This window comes from Plectropomus leopardus, chromosome 13, assembly GCF_008729295.1.
Source record: "Plectropomus leopardus isolate mb chromosome 13, YSFRI_Pleo_2.0, whole genome shotgun sequence".
NCBI classification, from domain to species: Eukaryota; Metazoa; Chordata; class Actinopteri; order Perciformes; family Serranidae; genus Plectropomus; species Plectropomus leopardus.
Window position 1 is genome coordinate 135,957 of NC_056475.1, and position 25,832 is coordinate 161,788.

The 25,832-nt window shown below is 43.5% G+C and overlaps 1 protein-coding gene across 2 annotated transcripts in view; it reads right to left on the bottom strand.

Moving 5' to 3' along the window:
• Nucleotides 1-25,832, bottom strand: part of LOC121952195 (A disintegrin and metalloproteinase with thrombospondin motifs 2-like) — a 29,167-nt gene that overhangs the window by 2,436 nt on the left and 899 nt on the right. Inside the window, exons 2-21 of one of the 2 annotated variants that reach the window (XM_042498725.1) lie at nt 21,139-21,560; nt 19,661-19,829; nt 16,746-16,852; nt 16,567-16,650; nt 15,656-15,739; nt 15,221-15,374; nt 11,874-11,979; nt 9,166-9,309; nt 8,940-9,072; nt 8,006-8,119; nt 7,388-7,533; nt 7,220-7,309; nt 6,246-6,328; nt 4,187-4,320; nt 2,649-2,772; nt 2,272-2,352; nt 1,361-1,524; nt 1,110-1,269; nt 882-1,014; nt 457-667 (exon numbers count right to left, since the gene is read on the bottom strand). In XM_042498725.1, the coding sequence (XP_042354659.1) occupies nt 457-667; nt 882-1,014; nt 1,110-1,269; nt 1,361-1,524; nt 2,272-2,352; nt 2,649-2,772; nt 4,187-4,320; nt 6,246-6,328; nt 7,220-7,309; nt 7,388-7,533; nt 8,006-8,119; nt 8,940-9,072; nt 9,166-9,309; nt 11,874-11,979; nt 15,221-15,374; nt 15,656-15,739; nt 16,567-16,650; nt 16,746-16,852; nt 19,661-19,829; nt 21,139-21,560 (2,843 nt within the window). Of the gene's footprint in view, nt 1-456; nt 668-881; nt 1,015-1,109; nt 1,270-1,360; nt 1,525-2,271; nt 2,353-2,648; nt 2,773-4,186; nt 4,321-6,245; nt 6,329-7,219; nt 7,310-7,387; nt 7,534-8,005; nt 8,120-8,939; nt 9,073-9,165; nt 9,310-11,873; nt 11,980-15,220; nt 15,375-15,655; nt 15,740-16,566; nt 16,651-16,745; nt 16,853-17,504; nt 17,601-19,660; nt 19,830-21,138; nt 21,561-25,832 lie in introns of those variants that run through there. The other variant, XM_042498726.1, reaches the window with a different exon arrangement.

Genomic DNA, 25,832 nt, shown 5'->3' on the forward strand with positions numbered 1-25,832 from the left:
ATTAGTAGATTTAGAAAATTATTTTGCAAGTTGCACCAGAGCCAGACTCCACTCCAGAGGTTTCATAGGACGGATTTCCAAGTGCAGATTTCAATCTGTCAGAAAGGATATAAGTTAGGAGTAGTCTGTGAAGAAGGGAAGGTATAAGAAGTCCATAAATAACAGGGTAGAATTAGTCCAGAATACGGACTTAAACATTAGTCCAGAGAGACAGAAAGTAGAGGTAGTCCAGAAAGAGTTAAAGGAAGTCCCAAAAGAAAGGTATTCCAGAGACGAGGAACGTGGAGGTTGGCCAGAAAGGAGGAGGTAAAGGTAGTCCAGAAAGAAGAAAGGTAGAGGTAGTCTTAAAAGAGGGAAGGTAAAGGTGGCCTAGAGAGGGGAAGGTAATGGTAGTCCAGGAAGTTGGAGGTCTCCTTTGTGACTTTGTCAGTAGTGCCCTGGCTTCACTTTTCATACCGGGGTCCAGGGTCCAGCTCGCCAGGCAGCGGGGCAGGGTATGCGGTTGCAAGTTCGTTTCCCTTCCGGTCGATCTTCATTACAGAGTTTGCTGTTTACAGAGCGCTGCTGCTCCCCCCTGCTGGACGTCTGCTGGCAGCTCACCCAGCGACGCTGCCATCCCGTCTGACCACAGGAGGCGCTGCACTCCCCCCACTCCCCGGTCATCCAGCTGAGGGGGCAGAAACAGTAGGATTTTATACCATAAACCATCAATTCTTCTTAAAGTCTTAATTCTTTCCATTACATCCCAGTCAGTGGGGTCTGTAAATCCTTTGTCGTCATGTTGTGCACTATTTCTCCGCGGCAAGCTGCAGTATGTCACCATGACGTGCATCATAGTGGTCAACTGTAACGTGTCACAGTGGCGAGCTGTGGTGCGTTACCTCGGCGGACTGCAGGTCTCAGTGTTGCAGGTGCGGCTGATGGCTCTTGGTTTGTTGATGTTGGAGCAGAACATCCTCTGAACCATTTTCCCATCTGCCTTCCGCCTGCATCCGAACCTCGTGTACTGTTTCCCTGACAACCAGACAACATTGTTACCTACCATGCTACGGTTACCATGGTTACCCACATGACACAGCTAACTGCTGACCAGCAGAAGAGGTGTGTACCTCCTCCGCAGGGTTTGGAGCAGTGCGACCATTTCTTCAGTGCCCACTCGTAGAAGATGGCGTCCTCCTGCACCAGGTTGGACTCCAGCGAGGACCGGAGACGATCCTGGATGACGTACTTATAGGACACGGTCACCTTGGACTCTCCATGGGAGCGGACCTGATGGTCGGAAAGATGCGTATGCAGCATTTTTTCAGTTAAACACCAGCTTTGAGTATAGTGGACTCTTGCTCTGTGTTGATAAACTGACCATGAGCAGAACTCCATATTTCAGTGGTCCCGTGGTCTGGATGGACTCCCGGTCCTCAGCATTGCTGTAATGCCACGCCACACCTTTCTCGATCACCACTCGAGACTCTGGGAGGATGTGTTCATCGTTGAGGAAGAGGTGACCCGTCTCCTGGTTCGTCATTGCTGGAGCAGGAAACAAAACAATGAGAACAGAAGTCCACAATGAACCAAACCGGCTCGTCTTCCCTCCTCAGAGGGTTACTTTATTCTCCCTTTACGCACTAAAATAGACCGACCTGTTTCAAAACTTGCAACCATCACTGTCCTCAACTTTTTTCTGTCCTTCATGATGCTAAAAAACGGCACTCCAAGGTGGAGTCAGAAGTTTGGAGATCGTACTAATAGACCTTTTAACGGAGGCAGCGTTGTAGACGGCGGAGATCTGTGAGACCATTAAATACAGACCATAATATACATAGATTTACTCACTTAATTCATTTATTTATTACCAATTTGTTCTCCTCCACAATTAGTGAAATTTTCTAGGATCGTATTCCGCTTGAACTACGCCACACCGCCCCACGATCTCTGCTGGTTCTGCTCTGTTTGGTCCGTATACATAAACTTTCAGAAAATTTGCAGGAAAAAGGACAAAATGAGCGCCAAATCTTAACAGAGGGCTCCGTCCATCTCTGTATTCACACCGTAAAACTTCAGTTAACAGCCGCACTATGATCTGCTTAAATCACTGAACTCAGCAGGCTGATGTCTGGGATATAACCCCGTTAACCAGAGCGAGCCTCAGATAGAGACAGGCCTTTATTTGTCAGAAAGTGTCCCCACAGCAGGCTGGTCGAAGGGACTGGCCGTTAAACTGGGACTAGTCTAATATTTGAAGTTTTAGGGTGTCTAATGAAGACTGAGCCTTACCTAGGATGTGAGGAGTTCCTTTGAACTCCTGGATCAGCAGGTGTCGGGCTCCTTTAGGGATCTCCAGGATCTTCAGGTAACCTGAAGTGAACAATAATCAATAATTGATCAGGAATTAATTCTCCAGCAGAAACACTCAGTAGTGACTCAATAAGCACCATCTCAGTGTTGTGGGGGCTTCATGCTTTTTAGTAATCTAGTGTTGACTTCACTGAACAAAAATCTACTTTCAGTTCAAACATCTTTCAGTGTTTCCGTCAGACATTAAACTTGGGGACGTTTCTGCTGTGGTGGTTTTCAGAGACTTTGAGGAGTTTTTGGCTGTGGTGGTTTTCAGAGACTTTGAGGAGTTTTTGGCCGTGGTGGTTTTCAGATACCTGGTTTCTTGGTGCTGCGGGTGAAGTTTCCTTTGATGACCTTACAGCTGGAGTTATCTCCTCCACACACGCCACAGCGGTCCTCCTGCTGGTCTGAAGCAATCTGTCCATCACAACCGACGTGCTGCACCAGGACAGAGGACATGAGGTCAGAGGACAGAGGACACCATCAGACTTGACTGCTGCGTAAAACAAGCGAGTGTCTATCGGCTCATAAATAAAAATAAAAAAAGTTCAGAAAAGCTCAGAGTGAAAGACAGCGAGCGGCGAATCACGAGTGTTGGCAGAATCACTTCGTGTCATCGGTGCGTCTGCTGGTGGCAAACGTTTGGGATTATTGGTGATATTATTGTCATTCTGTGTTATGGAAACAAAAAACAGGGTGATATAAAATAAGATAAAATAAAACCTAATTCTGTCAGAAATGAATGAAATAAAAAAGTTTAAATATAAATAAAAACATTTGAATATAGTTCTAATTTTGTTTCAGTACAATGACGTTAACCTCCTGACTCAGCTTTTGTCAGGTTCGTATTCTTAATTTCTCAGAGAAATTTGGGCTCAGCTGATCTGATAAATATGAAAAGACGTAAACTTTGTCTTTGAACAGGAAGTAGGTTTTGAATTAAAGAATAATGGGGTTGGGTTCATTTTTAAAAACCACAGTGTGAAATAAAAAATCTGAGTGTTTATTTCAGCGGCTGAAACCTCACTGTGTGAATGTAAACTGCAAATATCTCCAAAACGCCCCGTGACTGGTGTGTTTTTTAACTGCTACCACCTCCCAGATGCAAATGTCCTTTTTTCTTCAGGGACAGTCTATCTCTTCTCATACAGCAATACAGCAATAATACAATAAAAATGTCACAATGTCCTCAAAGGAGACAATAATAAAGTCTTAATGTCCTCCAAAAAAGATGATAATTAAGTTCTAATGTCCTCAAAGGAGGCAATAAATTAACTCCCGAAAAACTAAAAAAAAACTACAAAAAGTCCCAGAGCCCTCAAACAAGATGATTAAAAGGTCCCAATGTCCTCAAAAAAGATGATAATTAAGTCCCAATGTTATAAAGAAATGTGGTAATGCAGTTCAAAGTCTTCAGAAAGTTTATACAATCCCGACTTCCTCAAATGAGACGATAATTAAGTCCAAAAGTTATCAAAGAAGACGGTAATAAAGTCCTACCATCCTTTAACGGCATCTTATCTTGTCTCTGCTGCTAAAAGTGATCAGATGTTAACGCCACACCAAACTACAAATGTTATTAATCACAAATAAATGAGTTTGAAGCCTAAAATGTGACCAGGTTTTGGACCTTGTGCACTTTTGGACCTCTTTTTTTTTTGCTGCCACTAGATGGCACAAGTGAGGACAGCAGGTCTGAGACCAGCAGAGTGACAGTTAAATGTGACGTCCCCTTACGAGGACGCAGTGTCTCAGGAAGTTTTAAGGTATGACGACAGCATGAACGAGGATACAGCTTCTCAGAAAACAGACTGCAGAGGGACAGACATGAGAAACTAAAACACATAAAGACCTCACACTCTCCTCGGACACAGACGCTGTGGGCGTCACTGTAGGAGCACGGCGTCCCATCATGCACCATTCTGTTCATGGAGACCACGGCGGCCGTCTCCTTCGACTGACAGAACAGACGGCAGCGTTCGTCCACTGCAAAGACACAACACACGGAAACATATAAGACACATGTACATACATATATATGTGTGTGTGTATGTATATATATATATATATATATATATATATATATATACACACACGTCTCCTCAGAGTAAACACCTTCTATGGAATCCTTTACACTAAAATCTATAATCTAAAATCACAACTCTGGCTTATTGGTTTTAAATGAGATTATTCAGAAACAAAAAACAAATTGGAACTTTTCTAACAAAATGACTTAAGACCACGGTGTAAAAACGAGTACAGCCCGATGATTGTCGTAGAAATAAAACCTGATAAAATTCTAATTAAGAGGAATTCAGCGACAGATGAGTGTAATCAACCATCAGACAGGTGGACACCAGGTAAGTGACATTAAAGGTGAGAGCATCCACTCAGAGCTGACAAACATGGAAGAGAAATGTCAAGACTTGAAAAAGATCATTTCTTTACCCAAACAAGGCCTGAGTTACAAGGAAATCAGTAAAGCACTGATAATAAGTCAGAATACAAAAACAAAAATGATCCAAAGATTCAAAAAGGACGGACCTGCGGGAAGCTGGTTAAACGTCCAGGCCGTCCACAGAGTTAACACCTCGACACGAGCGTCTTATGATGAGAAGAGCTGAAGGAAATCGGCATGCAAGTTTGTCGCAGTTAGCCAAAGCATTAGAGAGTCGAACGGGGGCGAGTGTTTCCCGTGACTCAATACGACGCACGCTGCAGAGGAGCGGCGTGCACGGGCGTCGTCCACCAAGGAAACCACTGCTGAGGCCCACGCACAAAAAAGCCCGGCTAGCATTTTCCGACCCAAAACATAGAGCCGAGCTCACCGTTTCATTTCTGAGGAAGAGCGGGGTAAAAGTGACTCAGTGGACAAACATTACCAGACCTCAACCCACAGAGCACCTGTGAGGAGGCCTGAAAAGACGGCCGAGCCCGAGTTCTCCATCCAGCATCCAGGACCCGAAAGATCTCAAGACCGGAGAAAGACAGATGACGCAGTATGGTGCCGACTCGTTAATTCAATGTCGAAGAGTCGGTGCTGTTCTTAAAAATCAAGGAGGCCACACAAAATACTGATTTAGGAGGATTTGTTGTAGGTTTAATCGTTTTTGCAACACCTCCGTTGAGTTAAATTGTTTTTTCTTATCCTAATTATGTTGACGGTGACCGTCCTTCTACGCTGAGACGATAAATGTCTAATGAAACTCAGTTTTATCAAACACGGCAAACTGTACTCAGACACTGAGCAACGGAGACGAACCTGAATCTTCAAAGAGGTGTACTCATTTATGCTGTGCACTGCAAATACATGTACACAACAACATCTAAAGGAGGAACACTTAAGGGGGAACAGTTAATGGGAACAGTTAATGGGAACATTTAAGGGGGAACAGTTAATGGGAACACTTAATGGGAACATTCAGTGTTTAAAGAGACAAATCTAACATTTTCAGGCTTGAAAGAGTTAAAGAGGAGAGACCACAAGTTTCCTTCCAATAACAGATTCCTGACTGATGACTTTAACATGTGAACACACACACACACACACACACACACACACAGAGGAAACTTCTTCTATCTAATCTTTAAGTTTGGAAAAAAGGAAAAAATGTGTGTGTGCGTGTGTGTGTATACTGTGTGTGTGTGTGTGTGTATAATGTGTGTGTGTGTGTATAATGTGTGTGTGTGTGTGTGTATAACGTGCGTGTGTGTGTATAATGTGTGTGTGTGTGTGTGTATAATGTGCGTGTGTGTGTATAGTGTGTGTGTGTGTGTGTGTGTATAATGTGTGTGTATACTGTGTGTGTGTGTGTGTATAATGTGCGTGTGTGTGTATAATGTGCATGTGTGTGTATACTGTGTGTGTGTGTGTGTGTGTGTGTGTGTGTGTGTTCAGAGTGTGTATTTACGGTCAGGGTGTTCGTACGGCAGCCAGTGATGTTTTTGTCCTTCATGTTCCAGAAAAGGATTCCAGGCTTTACACTGATCCTCTCTGCAACACAAAGACAAACTGAGCTGAAGACAGGCGGGACACACTCGTCTGTCCTCCACAGAGCGGACGCTTTTGTTTTTATTTATTTGTTTATTTCAAAGGGACGCAGCCCATTAATGAACGTCACTACGACATACAGATGTAAATATGCTCGAGTTAGCAGGACTGATCGTTTCCATCTGCGGCCCTCGGCCGGTAACAGACGACGGGAATAAAGAACGAAACAAAGAAAAAGAAAGCAGCACAATAATTCGTCCAGAGGACAGCAGCGCAGTCACAGCAGCAGTGTAATCTGTACGATAAAGTGCACCATGCAAGGCGCCTTATCGGCGTGCAAAAATTCGACGTATCACGGATCCCTCGAAAATAGGCCCAGGAGCTGCAGTGTTACAGAGGAGTCCCGACGAACTGGTCCTCTCCTGGAGACGCTCGAGACATCAGAGACATCAGAGACTGAAACAGCAGGTGACTCATGCACGTCCAACACGTGCACACAGCGGAGACATTCAGCAACAACGCCACTCAATCAGGAACATGTAACATGTAACATGTAACATGTTACATGTTACATGTAACTTTTTTTTTAAGATGGTGTTTTTCTTTCTTAAAACAATGTTGGTGATTTTTTTTCTTTAAAAAAAATTGGATTTGGGCCATTTTTATTCTTTAAAAAATGTTTGGCAAGTTTTACCTTAAATATTTTGGCTGTTATCTTTCAGATTTATGGGCGTTTTATTTCCCATTTCTTTTCTTTGAAAGTTTTAGGCATTTTTTAAATTTCTTTTGGAAAATTTTTAAAGAAAACTCACAATGTTGAACATGAACACGTTCCCGCCATGAACAGGAAGTGTGACAGCGGCTGCAGGCAACAGAGCGAGCAGGTGGACTCACCTGAAGTCGGTCAGGGGGGGACACTCCTCCTGGTTGCACAGCTGGAACTCGTAGTTGTTTCCGAAGCAGGTGCGCCCCCCGTTGGCTGGACTGAGAACAATGACAGGTTAGTCTCTCCGATTGGTGCGTTTGATTGATGACATCACAGCCAATGGGCGGCTCACTCACGCTGGGCTGTCGCAGCGCCGGGCCCGAAACTTGACCCCGCCCCCGCAAGTCCTGGAGCAGCCGCCGTACGGACTCCACGGCCCCCAGTTTCCGTCCTGCCTCAGCATGTCGGGCGTCAGCTTCATGCAGTAACCCTTGAAACAGTGCTGCAGGCACACACAGTTAGGGACTGTTGGTTATTTATCAGAGGGGAGCGGTGCTGCGCCGAGGGGGAGGCAGGCCCAATGTTTTCAGCTCATGTTTGGATTTGGGCTTTAAGGGAGCGGCACACAACTTCACATAAATGGATTCATTTTACTGCTGATTTAGTTATAAACAAACCATTTTTCTTTAAAAGTTTTTGGTGATTTTTAAAGAAAGCCCTCAAAACCCAAAGGCATATTTCCCCCAGAAATCACCAAAGTTACGAGACACGCTCAGATCAGAAGAAAATATCAAACTTTGTTGACAAAATTTGGACAGATGACATCTGATCCGAATTTCTGAGTCCCAGGAGAATGACCCGCCCTCCTCTCCGTCTGATTGGCTCATTCTTCTGGCCCCTGTTGTTTGGATTGGTCAGGTTTAGGCGGGAGGAGCGGCTCGTCCGCCGAGCGTCTGAGCTGAAAGCGTCCTCACCTTCCCGGGTCCACACTTCGTCCCGTCCAGCGGCGGGCCTTTCTTGGTTTTACAGTAGAACGGGTTGCCGTACTCGCTGCACCACAGCTGTTTGCAGGGGTCAAGGGTCGTGTACTGGAGACAAACACAAAACTTGTCAGAACAGAAAAAGTTCAGAAACTGGAAACATGTTTGAAAAGATTCTGACGGAGCAGAAAAACATGAACAGATTCAGCAGATCCTTCGTCAGTCCTGATTAAAGTGAAAATCATTTCCTCCTCGTGTTGCAACCACGGAAAGTCCCAGAACAGACGACGTCATCAGATGAAAGACGCCGTGAGGTCTTCAAACGTCTCCGACAGATGTGGAGCTGGCCTCCGACCCAAAAACACATCAGCGGGTCAAACTGCACCAAAACTCTGGACTCCTGCTCCGCTTTACAGACGATTTCATCCTGCAGCTTCTGCTCTTTGTTTTCGTGATGTTTTTTGATTCTTCGGCGTGCGGAGCCGCGGCTCACTGACTTCATTTTAGAGCCCAAAGTTTCCTCACCTGCGTGTTATAAACTTTCAAAAATAACTAACTACAATCACCGCCCGGCAGCTGCGTTCCTCCAAAACCAGTAAAGTTTCTCTGACGGGTTCACGTCAGTAAAAACACGGAGGATCACACAGCAGACGTACAGTATGGACATACGGACATACGGGCGTATGGACGTATGGACGTTCGGACGTATGGACGAACAACCCAAAAACATCATGTCTCAGACCGCAGCTATCACTGACACGGAGGCACAGAAATCTTAAAGAACAGACGGGAACTTTGAACATCGTGTCTGAATTTTCCGGACGTTTTTGCAATGTCTCTGAAAACTGTAAAGGTCAAAGGTCACCTCTCACAGACAGACAGGCGGACAGACGGACAGATGGACAGATGGACATATGGACTGACATACTGCAGTGCAGAGGCTGTATCCCGGCCCAAAGTCAAAGCGACACTGTTGGTCCATGGAGTACTGAAACCCCGGCAACTGAGGCTGAGCCGGCCAATCGTGGTTGAACGGGTCGTCACGGAGACAGTCATAGGTACTGAAGAGACAGACAGAGAGACAAACAGGTTGTTAATGTCAAAGCGATCAGAGTGTCTCTCAGGTCCACAGCAGGTGTCTCTGTGGTACTGACTGCAGGTACTGGTGCAGCTCCCTCCAGCTGCAGCGGGACCAGTGGTACCGATGGAAGGTGGCCTGAACCCTCGGAGACATGATGCTGCCCACCGGGACATCGTCCCCACAGTCATTCGCCTCGCCGTCATGCTCCATCCCTAACCTGAGACAGAGAGACGGACGGACAGATGGACAGACAGACAGACAGACAGACAGACAGACAGGTCAATATCATCCCTGTGGACATCTAGAAGTAAATATTGTCTACATGGACACCCTGAAGTTGTCCTTGTTTTTATGAATATGCATGTTGTTGTGTAGTACGTGTTGTGTAGTTAGTGTTGGGTAGTTGTTGTTGTGTGGTTAGTGTAGTGTAGTTATTGTTATTGTTGTTAGCGTTGTGTAGTTGGTGTTGTGTAGTTAGTGTTGTGTAGTTATTGTTGTGTAGTTAGTGTTGGGTAGTTGTGTTGTGTAGTTAGTGTAGTGTAGTTATTGTTATTGTTGTTAAGCGTTGTGTAGTTGGTGTTGTGTAGTTAGTGTGTGTAGTTATTGTTGTTGTTAAGTTGTGTAGTAAGTGTTGTGTAGTTAGTGTTGTGTAGTTTTTTGTGTGTTGTGTTGTGTTGTGTAGTTAGTGTTGTGTGTTTAGTGTTGTAGTGTGTTGGTAGTGTAGGGTGTTAGTGTAGTGTGTTGTTGTTGTTAAGTTTGTTTTTTTGTTGTTGTGTTTTGGTTGGTGTTGTGTAGTTAGTGTAGTGTAGTTATTGTTGTTGTTAAGCGTTGTGTAGTAAGTGTTGTGTAGTTAGTGTTGTGTAGTTGGGGTTGTGTAGTTAGTGTAGTGTAGTTATTGTTGTTGTTAAACGTTGTGTAGTTGGTGTTGTGTAGTTAGTGTAGTGTAGTTATTGTTGTTATAGTTGGTGTTGTGTTTTTATTGTTGTGTAGTTAGTGTTGTTGTAGTTTTGTGTTGTGTAGTTAGTGTAGTGTAGTTATTGTTATTGTTGTTAAGCGTTGTGTAGTTGGTGTTGTGTTGTTAGTGTAGTGTAGTTATTGTTGTTGTTAAGCGTTGTGTAGTTAGTGTTGTGTAGTTGGTGTTGTGTAGTTAGTGTAGTGTAGTTTGTTGTTGTTGTTGTTAAGTTTTGTGTGTTAGTGTTGTTTGTGGTTGGTGTTGTGTAGTTAGTGTAGTTATTGTTGTTGTTGTTAAGCGTTGTGTAGTTATTGTTGTGTAGTTAGTGTTGTGTAGTTAGTGTAGTGTAGTTATTGTTATTGTTGTTAAGCGTTGTGTAGTTGGTGTTGTGTGTTTTGTGTTTGTGTAGTGTAGTTGTTGTTTTGTTGTTGTTAAGGTTGTGTAGTTGGTGTTGTGTAGTTAGTGTAGTGTAGTTATTGTTGTTGTTGTTTTTGGTTGTGTGTTTGTTTGTAGTGTAGTTAGTTGTTGTTGTTGTTTAGCATTGTGTAGTTAGTGTTGTGTAGTTGTGTGTTGTGTGTTGTGTAGTGTAGTTATTGTTTTGTTTTTGTTGTTGGGTTGTGTAGTTGTTGTTGTGTAGTTTTTTGTGGGGGTTGTGTTGTTTTGTTTGTGGTGTGTGGTTGTAGGTTGTTTTTGTTGTTGGGTGTTGTGTAGGTGGTGTTGTGTAGTTTGTGTAGTGTAGTTGTGGGGGTTGTTGTTGTTGTTAAGCGTTGTGTAGTTGGTTGTTGTGTAGTTAGTGTAGTGTAGTGTAGTTATTGTTGTTGTTAAGCGTTGTGTAGTTAGTGTTGTGTAGTTGGGGGTTTGTGTAGGTTAGTGTAGTGTAGTTATTGTTGTTGTTGTTAAGTTGTTGTGTAGTTGTGTTGTGTGTTGTGTAGTTTTGTTGTGTAGTTAGTGTTGTGTGTTAGTGTAGTGTTAGTTATTGTGTTGTTGTTGTTAAGCGTTGTGTAGTTGGTTTGTGTAGTTAGTGTAGTGTAGTTATTGTTTTGTTAAGGTTGTTTTGTAGTTAGTTTGTGTAGTTGGTGTTTTTTGTGTAGTTAGTGTAGTGTAGTGGTGTAGTTTGTTGTTGTTGTTGTTAAGCGTTGTGTAGTTGGTGTTGTTTGTTGTTTAGTTAGTGTTGTGTTATTGTTGGTGTTAAGCGTTGTGTAGTTAGTGTTGTGTAGTGTTTGTGTTGTGTAGTTAGTGTAGTGTAGTTATTGTTGTTGTTGTTAAGTTGTGTAGTAAGTGTTGTGTAGTTGTTGTTGTTGTGTAGTTAGTGTTGTGTAGTTATGTAGTGTAGTTATTGTTGTTGTTTGTTAAGCGTTGTGTAGTTGGTGTTGTGTAGTTATTGTTGTGTAGTTAGTGTTGTGTAGTTAGTGTAGTGTAGTTATTGTTGTTGTTGTTAAGCGTTGTGTAGTTGGTGTTGTGTAGTTAGTGTAGTGTAGTTATTGTTGTTGTTGTTAAGCGTTGTGTAGTAAGTGTTGTGTAGTTATTGTTGTGTAGTTAGTGTTGTGTAGTTAGTGTAGTGTAGTTATTGTTGTTGTTGTTAAGCGTTGTGTAGTTGGTGTTGTGTAGTTATTGTTGTGTAGTTAGTGTTGTGTAGTTAGTGTAGTGTAGTTATTGTTGTTGTTGTTAAGCGTTGTGTAGTTGGTGTTGTGTAGTTAGTGTAGTGTAGTTATTGTTGTTGTTGTTAAGCGTTGTGTAGCAAGTGTTGTGTAGTTGGTGTTGTGTAGTTAGTGTAGTGTAGTTATTGTTGTTGTTGTTAAGAGTTGTGTAGTGTGTGTTTTGTGTCTCACACGTGTCCGGTTTCGTGAGCTGCTACGAAGGCCGAAGTGAACCCGTCTTCAAAGACGAGGACGCAGCTCCGATGCAGGTGACACATTCCTGTGACCGGAGCGTAACCTGTAGAGAACACCACAAGACCCCGGGTCAGGGGTCAGAGGTCGAGAGGTCAGGCAGTTAGTGTTAGTAGAAGTACTTGTAGTATAACTGGTGCTATTAGTAGAAATACTCTGCATACCAAAGGAGGAACTCTTGCATGATCAGGTGGCTGGTACTGGTAGTAGTATTTGTAGTAATATTATCTAGCATGTCTGATCGGTCAAAGTCCTACCATGTCAGTCGGGTCTTTGTAGTCGAAGTACTTGTTTTATTTGTGGTAGTATAGACAGAAATAGTGTGTATGCCAGAGGGGTCATGGTAAGTAGTATTATTTTTTTAGTAGTAGTTGTACTTTGCATGCCAGAGGGGTGAGCTCTTTCACGATGAGGCACTTTGTGGTAGTAGTTGTAGTATTTTCTGTACCTGTTGAGGTAACAGAAGTACTCTGTGTGCTGAAGGGGCAAACTCATGCCTGGTCAGGTAGATGTTAGAAGTAGTAGTACTTGTGGTATAAGTAGAGGTGCTGGTTGAAGTACCCTGCAGTCTAGAGGAGGTGAACTCTTGCATGGTCAGTTGGATGGTGTTAGTTGGAGTAATTGGAGTATTAGTTGAGGTATTAGTAGAAGTACCCTGCATGCCTAAGGGGTCAAACCTGGTCCAGCCTGGTAAGGTAGATGGTGCGAGTATTAGTAGTAGTATTTGTAGTATTAGTAGAGATACCCATAGAAGTACTCTTCATGCCAGAGGAGCAAATTATTTCATAATGAGGTATATAGTGTTAGAGGTAGTACTTGCAGTATTAGATGAGGTATTCATAGATGTACTCCTCATTCCAAAAGAGCCGATCTCTTGCAGGTAGATGATGTTAGTAGTAGTATTTGCAGTATTTGTTGAGGCATTAGTTGCCTCATGTACAAAGACTTGCGTGGATTTCCTACTGAAACATGGCGTACGCTCAAATCCAGAAAACGTCGTACGCACAAAAAAATCCTGATGCATGAATCTGGGCGCACGCATGAATCCAAGCACATTCCCTTTGTACATCCCAATCAGCGTGGAATTGAGCGCACATGTTGGAGTACCCGACCACTCCCTGTCCACGCCCCCATTTAAATACGCAAATCATATTTAAATAAGCCCTGCACCTGAGATTCCCCTCTCTGCACGATCAGAAAATAAGAAACAAAAGATGAGTAAGACGGGATTTTAAGCTTCCATTCATTAAGTTTATACACTTACACGGATCACACACTATTGTTGCAAATTAGTGCAGAAGTGCGCCGGGGAGAAGGTGAGGCAGATAAGTCTTTACGCACACTTTACGCACGGGGTTATTAACATGAGTACGTTGCGCACAGTGTGACAAACAGGGGCTTGTTAGAAAGATCTGAAACTGTAGTTTAACCAGCAAAACACAGCAAGTCACTAACTCTAACCGCTGTAATGATGCGGTGAAGACGGGATATGATTTGGGGGCGCACATGCTCAATGCGCATCACAGGGACTAATATTAGGACAATTACACGACAAATTTATTTACCAAGAAGCCACCCATCGCGCACAGTGCCAGCTTGTAGTCTGTTCCCAACCATGCTGTTACTCAGAATGCGTGAATCGTGCGTTGAACCAGGCCACCTCGCCACAATGTTGGTTAACTGCATTTGCGCATCACATATGATCTGTACATTGATGGAATGAAAGTGTTTCCTGTTCACGTATACAAATTCATCATGTGACGGCGCTTTTATAGCAATGTGTGTGCAGTCGATAGCTCCGATTACATTAGGAAAACCGGCTCTCGCTGCAAATTGCGCTTTAATGTTGACCTGTTCAGCTGCATGGTATGGGAATTTGATATATATATCTGCTGACATGCGGATAATTCCGTCCCACACGGCTGGCATGGCTCGGCTGAGGGTCGACTGGCACGGTCCCGATCGGTCGGCCAGCTCCCTCTGGAATGCCCCGGTTGCCAGGAACCCCAGTGTGGTCAGCACCTGTATGGGCACAGGCAGCGCATGGCTCCTGGCTGTGTTGCGCTCCAAGGCCGGCCGCAGCTCTGCGCACAGTTCCACGAGGATTGCCCTCGGGAACCTAAAGCGGCTGATGAGCCAGTCGTCATCGTGTGCCAGTACATCGTCTCTGTCTCGAAACACACGCTCTCTTCTAATTGCACCATTTGCAATGTCCTCTAATGCTGCTAAAGCTGCCATTGTTTTCAGCGGTACTTTTTGCACCACTTTGCGCACGCTTTTATATCCACTCATGTAATTGGAGACACGTATGTGTTGTGTGTGTGTGTGTTAATTGCTCACTGGTGTTAATTGTTCATGTGTCTCTGATGTGCACATCATTAAGTCATCATTCAGAGGACGGATTGGTTACACGTGTTTATTTTATGTTTCCCAGGATCACCTCTGAGTGTCGCCAAAGTATCAACGGCTGTAGAAACGTGCGTACGCCAGCTATGAAGTTGGCGTGAGGCACCGCACATTTCCACGGTCATTTCACTCTTGATACATCTGAACTTTGCCGTGAGAAAGAGCGTACGCCACGTTTTTGTGCGTACGCACCCTTTGTACATGAGGCCCCAGGTCAGGTAGATTCTGTTAGTAGTAGTAGTAGTCGTAGTAGTAGTATTTGAAATATTTGTAGTACTGGTAACAGTAGTAGTGGTATGTCGCATGTCTGATTGTCCAAACTCCAGCTGTGTCAGTTAGATGCTTTTTAAGTACCTTTATTAATAATAGCTGTATTGTAGTACCCTGCTAGCTAGAGGGACAAACTCCTATCTGGTCAAGGAAATTGTGCTCATTTAGTAGCAGTATTTGCAGTATAAGTGGAAATATTCACAGAAGTACCCTGCATGCCACTAGGGTGAACTTCTTCATGATCAAGTACATGGTGTCAGTAGTAGTACTTGCAGTAGCAGTTGAAGTATTTATAGAAGTACCCTTCGTGCTGAAAGGGCCAAAGTCTTTAGGTCTACTGCTAACACCATCTCAGGTAGATGGTGTTGGCAGTAGTATTTCTTGCAGTATTAGTGGATGTATTAGTAGAAGTACCCTGTATGCAAGAGGGTTGACCTCCTGCATGATGAGGTGCATGATGCTAGTAGCAGTAGTATTTGCAGTATTTGTTGAAGTATTAGTTGAAGTGCTCTGCATGCTAGAGGAGCAGAAGTCCTGCCCTGTCAGGTGCATGTTGTTAGTAATAGTGGTAGCAGTACTTGCAGTATTAGTGGAGGTATTAGCAGAAGTACCCTGCATGCCGGAGGGGCCGAACTCCTGCCTGGTCAGGTAGATGGTGTGGTCGTGCTGCTCGGCGTGACTTGTCTCGCGATGCTGGAGGTACGACCATCCACAAACGTTCTCCAGACTCTTCTGGGGATTCCCCACAGAGATCAGCTCCTGGGACTGAAGGAGGGACACGGTGTCAACAATGGACCGGACAATAAACCGTATCACAAAGAATGGACTCACATCGGCACTTAAAGGTAAAGACAACAAATACTACTCTTTAAAATAAAACTCTTAAAAGCAAGCAGCTGTCAGCACAGCTACTCAGCGACACTATTTATTTACAACTTCTGCCCGAAAAGTGACCAAGAAATCTGCACCATCCTGAACAAGAAACAACCAGATCTTGACAGCTTTAGTTCATGTACAGAGACGTGCTGAGAGTCGGTGTTTTGTACCTTTGATGGAGACAACATGATGATCCTGACCAGGATGACATTGATGTTGGCGCCCAGAGAATGATCCTGATAGATCTCGTTAACCTGAAACAGACACAGAGGAAAAGAAACAAGTTCATCCATCTCTTCACCTCAACACCTTTAGTACAGTCTGTGAGAGCAGAAGTTTACTTTTGTTTTCAGATTAACCTCAAAGAACTTTCCCTCTAGAACTCTGTCGGGCACCACTTTGAACTGGTGAACTGGTTCCAGCTGAGACACCAGAGGAAGTTCACTGGCTTTGACCACCCAAGGAGGTAAATCAGGACCCAGTCCAGGTCCAAACCTGGCAGGACTCAAAGGTGAGTGCCTGGGGCGTGACCTTTGACTCATGGAGCCTGGTCAGGCTGATCCCAAAACAAAAACAGGTGCTGATCCCAGATCACAGAGGATCTGGAGTCCACCATGAATCCAGCTGAGCTGAGCCTGAGTCGACTGTGAGAATGTTTCCTGCAGAGAAACGTTCCTGCAGGGGCTCGTCGCTCTTCATTATGGAGGCAAAACAACGATTCACGAAAGGCCGAAAGCCGCCAAAGACATCAGACGGGGCCCGTGTCCCCCAAAGGGTTTTATTCTGAAGTTGGCGTATTTATTTTAATACTTTTTCGACGGAAGCTGTGTATTTCTGCTGTGCTCCAAATGCCAGCCGCAGTGACCAGGCGCTGGGTGTGACTTCTGTGCCGAGCACTGCCGATTAGGTGTTTTTTTGTATTGTTTTTTTCTGGGGGTTGAGAGTTGAAAAGTGTTGAACTCTGGGTAAAAACATAGCGCTGGTCACTGTCAGCAGCTGTCACAACAGATTCAACCTCTCCTCTTCATCATCATCTACATTCACCCTGAGATTAAAAATCTGTGCGTGTGGTTTTACTCACTATGTTCATGAGCGTCAGCAGATATTTCTGGATGTGGTCTCGTCCATGGAAGAGAAGGACAGAATAATCCACAGCCAACAAAACCTGATGGAGGAGGAGAGGACAGCGGCAGGAAGTGAGCTTAAAACTTGGGTAAACTCTGAATTCAGCAGTTCATCAAACTCTCAGAGTTCATTAACCTCGATGTTGAATAGTTCGGCCTCTTCGATGTAGCGTCTGCGCCGAGCTGATCCAGATCCGGACCACAACATGTTCTGCTTCAAGTTCAGAGACCCTAAAAGAGGACCTGGAGACAAACAGGACAGCATCTCAGCTCGTATTCAGAGGAATGACGGAGCTGCCTCTGTCCATCGCACATCAATCAGCTGATCGTTTTCGTCGATTACTCAACTTAGTTAATGTCTAGTTTCATAGAGAGGCAAAGTCCCTCCCCAAACCATTCTCAGGTGACTCTTCTCGCTCTCAGGTGAATCTCAGGTGACCTCAGCAACTCTCAGGTCAATGTCTTCGCTCTCAGGTGACTTTAAGGACTCTCAGGTGACCTCGGGGACTCTCAGTATCTATGATGTGTTTGAGATGCTAATTTGCTCATTTTTCTTCAGGAAATGTTGTTATTCACTACAAAATAAATGCTGAGGGAGTCAGTAGTGACTCAGGTTATTGTGTCCCACAGCAGCGCCTGTCCTCGTGTGTCCTGATGTGTCCTGGTGTGTCTCATTTGTTCTGTACATCAGATTTAAAAGCAGCTGAGTCACGGCTGGTCCGAGGACAGACAGAGACAGATGTGTACAGGTTTGTTGGTGCTGAAAATAAATCAGCGGGCAGGAAGAAGAACGAACAACGTTTCGTGTTCGAGCGCTGACAGACCGGAGGTCAGGCGCTGGAGCTGCATTCTCATTGGTCCATGACAGAACAAGAGAAGAAGAGTCCTGACGCACCCTCTGAAGACTGCAGCATCCATCGCGGCCTCAAGGAGAACGTGTTGTACAGAAAAAACTATCAGCCATCTGAAGAGCAGACGGTTCCTCCTCGTCGACGTTCCTCTGCCGTAACTTAAACACCCACAGAGGTCGGCGTCCTGGAGCACGAGCAGCTGTTTTCACTGACAGTAAACATGCAGGGCAGCGCCGCCGTCCACCGAACACAACACAAACAAAGGGTCAGTTTGGGTTTTCTCCGTCTGCTTCCAGATGGGAGCCGTCTCTCAGTTTTCCACATCATGTGATGATGTGTTCATAAACATCTGCTGGAAGAACGGCGCTCGGCACGTTTACTGTGCCAGCAACAGCAACGGCACGCAAACAACAGAAAAACAACAGAAAAACAACCTCAAAACAACAGAAAAATTACATTACAACAACAGAAAAATAACCTGAAAACAACAGAAAAACAACCTGAAAACAACAGAAAAATAACCTGAAAACAACAGAAAAATTACATTACAACAACAGAAAAATAACCTGAAAACAACAGAAAAACAACCTGAAAACAACAGAAAAATAACCTGAAAACAACAGAAAAATTACATTACAACAACAGAAAAATAACCTCAAAACAACAGAAAAATAACATAACTAGCGCTCATGTTTTTGGTTTTTCAGCTTCAGAGTTTCTGGTGTTGAACGTCACCCTGCTGAGATGCTGCGTCTTCATGTGAGGACGTCACTTCACCCTGCTGAACTTTGACCTGCTGTCCCGCAGGTCAGAAAAGGTCAAAGACAGACTGGATCTGAGGATCAGGCCTCGTATTTGTTTTTGTTCTGACAGTAAAATCCTGGAGTGAAACTGCAGACGAGTCAAAGACACCAACGTGATTTTGTTTTGTTCTCATATTTCTGAGTGTGAAAAGTGACCTCTTATATAACTGCTGAGAGACTTTATGAAAACATCTGCTGTGGAGGAAATGACATCAGACTCTCTGAGGTCACATGGCACCGCCGGAGGCTCGAGACGAGTTTAACCGAGGTGAAATAAAACTCTGTCCTCATTGGACGACGTTGTCCAGAAGACAAACACATTCAGAGACTGAGAGGACCAACAATTCAGGAGCGTGCAGTCCAAAACCTCTGAAACCTCCGAAACCTCCTCAGATACTCTGAAGCTCAGACTGCCACGTTGCAGCCGCCTCCGAGTGTGTGTGTGTGTGTGTGTGTGTGTGTGTGTGTGTGTGTGTGTGTGTGTGTGTGTGTGTGTGTGTGTGTTGTAAAGATCCCATCATCTCTGCCAAGTTTCCTGGAACAATTTCTCTGTTTTCAGTTTGATTCTTTCCCTCTGCAGATATTTGAAGGAGCTGCACACCGTGATGTTTATATGGTTCGCTGCAGAGACTCGCTGCGGAGACTCGCTGCGGAGACAGGCTGTGGAGGCAGACAGCGGAGACAGGCTGCAGAGACAGGCTGCAGAAACAAGCTGCAGAGGCAGGCTGCAGAGGCAGGCAGCAGAGACAGGCTGCAGAGACAAGCTGCAGAGACAAGCTGCAGAGACAAGCTGCAGGGGCAGGCTGCAGAGACAGGCTGCAGGATACATTTTTTATGGTTGACATCCTCAGAAATTCTCTGCCAAAAGCGTCTCAGTGTCTCATCAGAGCAGCAGCAACATTTCCTGTGATGTCAGAAATTGACTGACACTGACATCAGTTTTCATCCAAAATTTAACTGAATGTCCAGAAAACTGAAAATAAAACTGCTGTTTCAGACTTCTACTGAAACCAAAACCGATACTTTTAAAACCTCCTGCTCAGCCTTTTGGTGGAGATTTTTTGCGCAGGTTTGGAAGGCATGTTGGATGGACAAAAATGTCACCAAAATTTTCGATAAAAAAACATCACCAAACACTTACACTGCTAAAAATAGAAACACCAAAAAGAAAAACAAAATTTTAAAAAAAGAAAGAAAGAAAAGAACAAGAATTCCAAAAGTAAAAGAAATCCGAAAAAAAAAACTTGAAAAGGGCTAAAATTTGAAAGATAAATAAACACTGCAAATCATGAAAATCAAACAAATAATGTGAACATTGAGAGTTCAAACTGACCTGGCAGGATTTCAGCACTTTCATGTCATAATATTTCATAATACTTAATAAAATGTAGACGGACCTCGCAGGAAGTCGGCGGCGCTCTGATTGGCAGCTGGTTGTTTCTTGATGACGGCTGAGGAGCGATAAACGACGTGCTGTCGTCCTTCTTCTTCTTCTTCTCTTCCTGTCCTCCATCGATCCAACGGCTCGATGAAAAATTCCTCCTGACCCGTCCGGATCATCCCGGCCTAAAAACACACACACGCACACACACACACGCACACACAAACAAAGTGTGAGTCAGCATTATTTATGTGTGAGTCGGTATTATTTAATTGATCGAGTTGTTTTCATTATTATGTGATCAGTCTGATGTATTGATCATGCTGTTTCATATTTATATATATATTTTGTAATATTTTATATTATTTTATCTGATCAGTGTAAATTGGTGGTTGCTGCTTTAAGCAGAAAAAGTTGCTCTTTGCTCTGCGTCTTTAAACGCCTCTCATCTTCCCTCCACATCTGGCTTCAATCAGCCGGCTGAGTCCACGCTGTAAGAAGTGAAGGTGAGGAGGGAGAGGATCCCACAGAGCTCAGTCGCTGAAAGAGTCTCATGTTTTACAGCGTTTGGTTTGTGTGTCTGCAGCTCTGAAATCATTTCGCTCTCACATGAATCGACTTGTTTCTGCCGTCTGACCACGTTTTACCTTCAGCTCCTCGAAACCAAACTCACTCTCAGTTTGTTTTATCACCGTTCACTGCACCGATTTACCAGTTCATCACCGTTCACCAGTTCATCACCATTTACCAGTTCATCACCATTCACCAGTTCATCACCATTTACCAGTTCATCACCGTTCACCAGTTCATCACCGTTCACCAGTTCATCACCATTCACCAATTCATCACCATTTACCAGTTCATCACCATTTACCAGTTCATCACCATTCACCAGTTCATCACCATTCACCGCACTGATTCACCAGTTCATCACCGTTCACCAGTTCATCACCATTCACCAGTTCATCACCATTTACCAGTTCATCACCATTCACCGCACTGATTCACCAGTTCATCACCGTTCACCAGTTCATCACCGTTCACCAGTTCATCACCATTCACCAGTTCATCACCATTTACCAGTTCATCACCATTCACCGCACTGATTCACCAGTTCATCACCGTTCACCAGTTCATCACCGTTCACCAGTTCATCACCATTCACCAGTTCATCATCATACACCGCACTGATTCACCAGTTTATCACAGTTCATCAGCTGCTGCCGACTGAAGGCCGTTAAAACAACATGTTATATTCAGGATTGATTATCAGTGAAGACAAAGACAGTGAAAGAGTGAAAGACCACAAGTGAGAGAGTGGAAAAGTGAAATAACGACTCGGTGAAGGAGTGAAAGAGTTAAAAAGTGAAAGAATGAAAGAGTGAAAGAGTTGAGTGAAACAGAGACACAGAAAGAGTGAAAACCTGAAACAGAGAACGAGTGAAGGAGTGACTCGGTAACGAGTGAATGAGGATCTCGGGAGGTGACTCGTACCAGCCCGTCACAGTTGCTGATGGCGACAGACGTGTCCTTCATGTTGGACACCTGTCCTGTGTAGAAACAGCCGGCGTCCCTGAGTGGCTGCGAGTGTTTGCTTCCTGACTCCTCCCACCACTCCATGGTGGCGGCGGGGGCGAGGAGGCGGCTGTTGGGACGCAGCCGCAGGTGGAGCTCTTGACCAAACAGCGTCACGTTGTAGAAAAGCTCCGCCTCCTCTGCCCCGTAGCCCCGCCCTCTCCCGCCGGGCTTCTGGTTGGATGCTGGCCCGTCGGTGGGCGGGGCCTCGGTGGAATGGGCGTGTCTCTTACTGCGGCGCAGGTGGTGGGCGGAGACTGAGGCGGACAGGAAACGGCCCTCTGCGCTGGTCCTGATTGGACGAACGAGGCTGAACTCTGAGAGGTCCTGACGGAGGGAATCTGAGACAGAGACATGATGTCACTTCCTGTAGTGATGTCACCGCGTTCACAGACAAAAACAGTGAAATGATCCTTTAAACACGATGTGTGAACATACGACGCAGACAGAGGAGGAGGAAGTACTCTGACCTCTGACTGCAGTACAAGTACAAACATCGTGCAGTAAGAGTACTCTGTTAACAGGGCCATGTCCAGGATTGGAGGACACTAAGGGCTCAGCCCGGACCTCCTTAGGACCTCTGTAGGACCCTGCAGGAACCCTGCAGGATCCCCGCAGGAACTCCACAGGAACCCTGCAGGGCTCCTCCAGGAACTTTTCTTTAAAAACATTTTGGATATTCAATCTTTTTGGTGATTTTTTAAGAATTTTTGGCTTTGTTCTTTTTATTTCCCTTTAAAGTTTTTGGTGATTTAAAAAAAGAACTTTGGTAGTGTTCCTTTCTATAAAACTTTTTGGGGCTTGTTTTTTTCTTTATACATTTTATTTTAATAAAACATTTTGGCGATTTTTGATGTTTAAAATTTTGGTGGGATTTTTGTTCTCTTTTTTAAAAAAAAAGTGTGATTTTTGAGATGCAATGTTTTTTTCTCAAAAAAAATTTTTTTTTTTTTTCATTTTTTTGCTTTGGAAACTGTTGGTGATTTCTTTTTCTTAAAAACTTTTGGTAATTTTTAAGATATTTTGGAAAGGTTCTTTCTTGAAAAAGATTTTGGCAATTTTTTTCTTTAAAAGCTTTAGGTGATTTTGTTCTTTAATTTTTTTTTAGTATTTTTCTCCCTTTAAAATGTTTTTGCTTGTTTTTAGTTTTGGTGATTTTCTGTTCATTAAAAGTTTTAGTGGTTTTAGTTTTAGTAGTGAATTTCTTTTCTTTCTGTAAAATTTTTGGTGATTTTTAAAAACTTTTGCCATTTTTTTTAGTTTAAAAATGTTTATGGTAATTTTTATGTTAAAAAAAAAAAAAGCCAAAATGGCACCAAAATTATCACAGCCAGAAACTGTTAACGCAGAAATGATCTTTAAATGTTCAGATTTCTGACGGTCCTTGAACACATCATGTGAGTCAAATATTTTAAACATTTGGGGATGAACTGCAGACGCCCACACCTGATGACATCACCCGCAGTTAGAGGTCAAAGTCAAAACTTTACTGAAGAAAAAGATGATGAAAATATTATCTGAAAACAAGGAAACGCATCAGGATGCAGCTCGCTGAGAGTTCAGACCTGAGAGCCAATCAGAGCACAGCACAGTGACATCACTGTGTGTGTGCGTGTGTGTGTGTGTGTGATCAGTGTATCTGAGGTGATCTGATGAGGAGGGAGGCTGCTGTATGTCTGAGGTCATAGAGGTCTCTCTCTCTCACACACACACACACACACACACACACACAGGATATGATGAAATATGATCTCGATCCTTCACATTCCTCCAACACCAGAGACGCATAAACACAAAGATTTATGAGAAAAACGTGGAGAGGAAAATTCTCCGAGTCAGAAACAGTTTCCATCTGCTGGCGATGGAACCAGCAGAACCATTAAACAACAGCAAACTGGGAGTACTGGGAGCACTGGGAGCACCTGACACTGTCTGACCTCACCACAGAGCTCAGAGGTCAGAGGTCACAGCCTGGAGCACCAAACAAAAACAACAACAACCACAGGGGAAGAAGAACTGTTACCAACAGTAGCATCAGTACAAGTATCAGAGAGTAGTAGCAGTGGTAGTAGTAGTTGAAGCAGTAGTAGTATCAGTAGCAGTAGTATCAGTAGCAGTATAGACAGCAGTAGTATCAGTAGCAGTAGTATCAGCAGTAGTATCAGTAGCAGTAGAGAAAGCAGTAGTATCAGTAGTAGTAGATACAGCAGTAGTATCAGCAGTAGTATCAGCAGTAGTATCAGTAGCAGTAGAGAAAGCAGTAGTATCAGTAGTAGTAGATACAGCAGTAGTATCAGTAGCAGTAGTATCAGCAGTAGTATCAGCAGTAGTATCAGTAGCAGTAGAGAAAGCAGTAGTATCAGTAGTAGTAGATACAGCAGTAGTATCAGTAGCAGTAGTGACAGCAGTAGTATCAGTAGCAGTAGAGACAGCAGTAGTATCAGTAGTAGTAGAGATATCAGTAGTATCAGTCAGTAGACAGTAGTAGTAGTAGCAGTAGTATCAGCAGTAGTATCAGTAGTATCAGTAGCAGTAGAGACAGTAGTAGTATCAGTACTATCAGTAGCAGTAGAGACAGTAGTAGTATCAGTAGTATCAGTAGTATCAGTAGCAGTAGAGACAGTAGTAGTAGTATCAGTAGTATCAGTAGCAGTAGAGACAGTAGTAGTAGTATCAGTAGTATCAGTAGCAGTAGAGACAGTAGTAGTATCAGTAGTATCAGTAGCAGTAGAGACAGTAGTAGTATCAGTAGTATCAGTAGCAGTAGAGATAGTAATAGTAGTATCAGTAGTATCAGTAGCAGTAGAGACAGTAGTAGTATCAGTAGTATCAGTAGCAGTAGAGACAGTAGTAGTATCAGTAGTATCAGTAGCAGTAGAGACAGTAGTAGTATCAGTAGTATCAGTAGTATCAGTAGCAGTAGAGACAGTAGTAGTATCAGTAGTATCAGTAGTATCAGTAGCAGTAGAGACAGTAGTAGTATCAGTAGTATCAGTAGTATCAGTAGCAGTAGAGACAGTAGTAGTATCAGTAGTATCAGTAGTATCAGTAGCAGTAGAGACAGTAGTAGTATCAGTAGCAGTAGAGACAGTAGTAGTATCAGTAGTATCAGTAGTATCAGTAGCAGTAGAGACAGTAGTAGTATCAGTAGTATCAGTAGCAGTAGAGACAGTAGTAGTATCAGTAGTATCAGTAGTATCAGTAGCAGTAGAGACAGTAGTAGTATCAGTAGTATCAGTAGTATCAGTAGCAGTAGAGACAGTAGTAGTATCAGTAGTATCAGTAGTATCAGTAGCAGTAGAGACAGTAGTAGTAGTATCAGTAGTATCAGTAGCAGTAGAGACAGTAGTAGTATCAGTAGCAGTAGAGACAGTAGTAGTATCAGTAGTATCAGTAGTATCAGTAGCAGTAGAGACAGTAGTAGTATCAGTAGCAGCAGTAGAGACAGTAGTAGTATCAGTAGTATCAGTAGTATCAGTAGTATCAGTAGTATCAGTAGCAGTAGAGACAGTAGTAGTATCAGTAGTATCAGTAGCAGTAGAGACAGTAGTAGAGTCAGTAACAGTAGAGACAGTAGTAGTATCAGTAGTATCAGTAGTATCAGTAGTATCAGTAGTATCAGTATCAGTAGAGACAGTAGTAGTATCAGTAGTATCAGTAGTATCAGTAGCAGTAGAGACAGTAGTAGTATCAGTAGCAGTAGAGACAGTAGTAGTATCAGTAGTATCAGTAGCAGTAGAGACAGTAGTAGTATAGTCAGTAGCAGTAGAGACAGTAGTAGTATCAGTAGTATCAGTAGTATCAGTAGCAGTAGAGACAGTAGTAGTATCAGTAGTATCAGTAGTATCAGTAGCAGTAGAGACAGTAGTAGTATCAGTAGTATCAGTAGTATCAGTAGCAGTAGAGACAGTAGTAGTATCAGTAGCAGTAGAGACAGTAGTAGTATCAGTAGTATCAGTAGTATCAGTCAGTAGCAGTAGAGACAGTAGTAGTATCAGTAGTATCAGTAGCAGTAGAGACAGTAGTAGTATCAGTAGTATCAGTAGTAGTATCAGTAGCAGTAGAGACAGTAGTAGTATCAGTAGTATCAGTAGTATCAGTAGCAGTAGAGACAGTAGTAGTATCAGTAGCAGTAGAGACAGTAGTAGTATCAGTAGTATCAGTAGTATCAGTAGCAGTAGAGAGTAGTAGTAGTATCAGTAGTATCAGTAGTATCAGTAGTATCAGCAGCAGTAGAGACAGTAGTAGTATCAGTAGCAGTAGAGACAGTAGTAGTATCAGTAGTATCAGTAGCAGTAGAGACAGTAGTAGTATCAGTAGTATCAGTAGTATCAGTAGCAGTAGAGACAGTAGTAGTAGTATCAGTAGTAGTATCAGCAGCAGCAGTGTGTCGGCTGAGATGTCACAGTCACAGTTTATCTGTGGGGCTCCGCAGGGTTCACTTCTCGGCCCAGAACAGTTTAAACTGTTTAATAATGATATTTATAACGCGTCTTTATGATTAAACTCATTTTATTTGCCGATGACACTGACTTTTATTTCTTTGTGAAAAGTTGTGAAGTTCTTGTGGAAAGATAATTAAAAGTGTTAAAGAAAGGGTTTGTTATTCACAA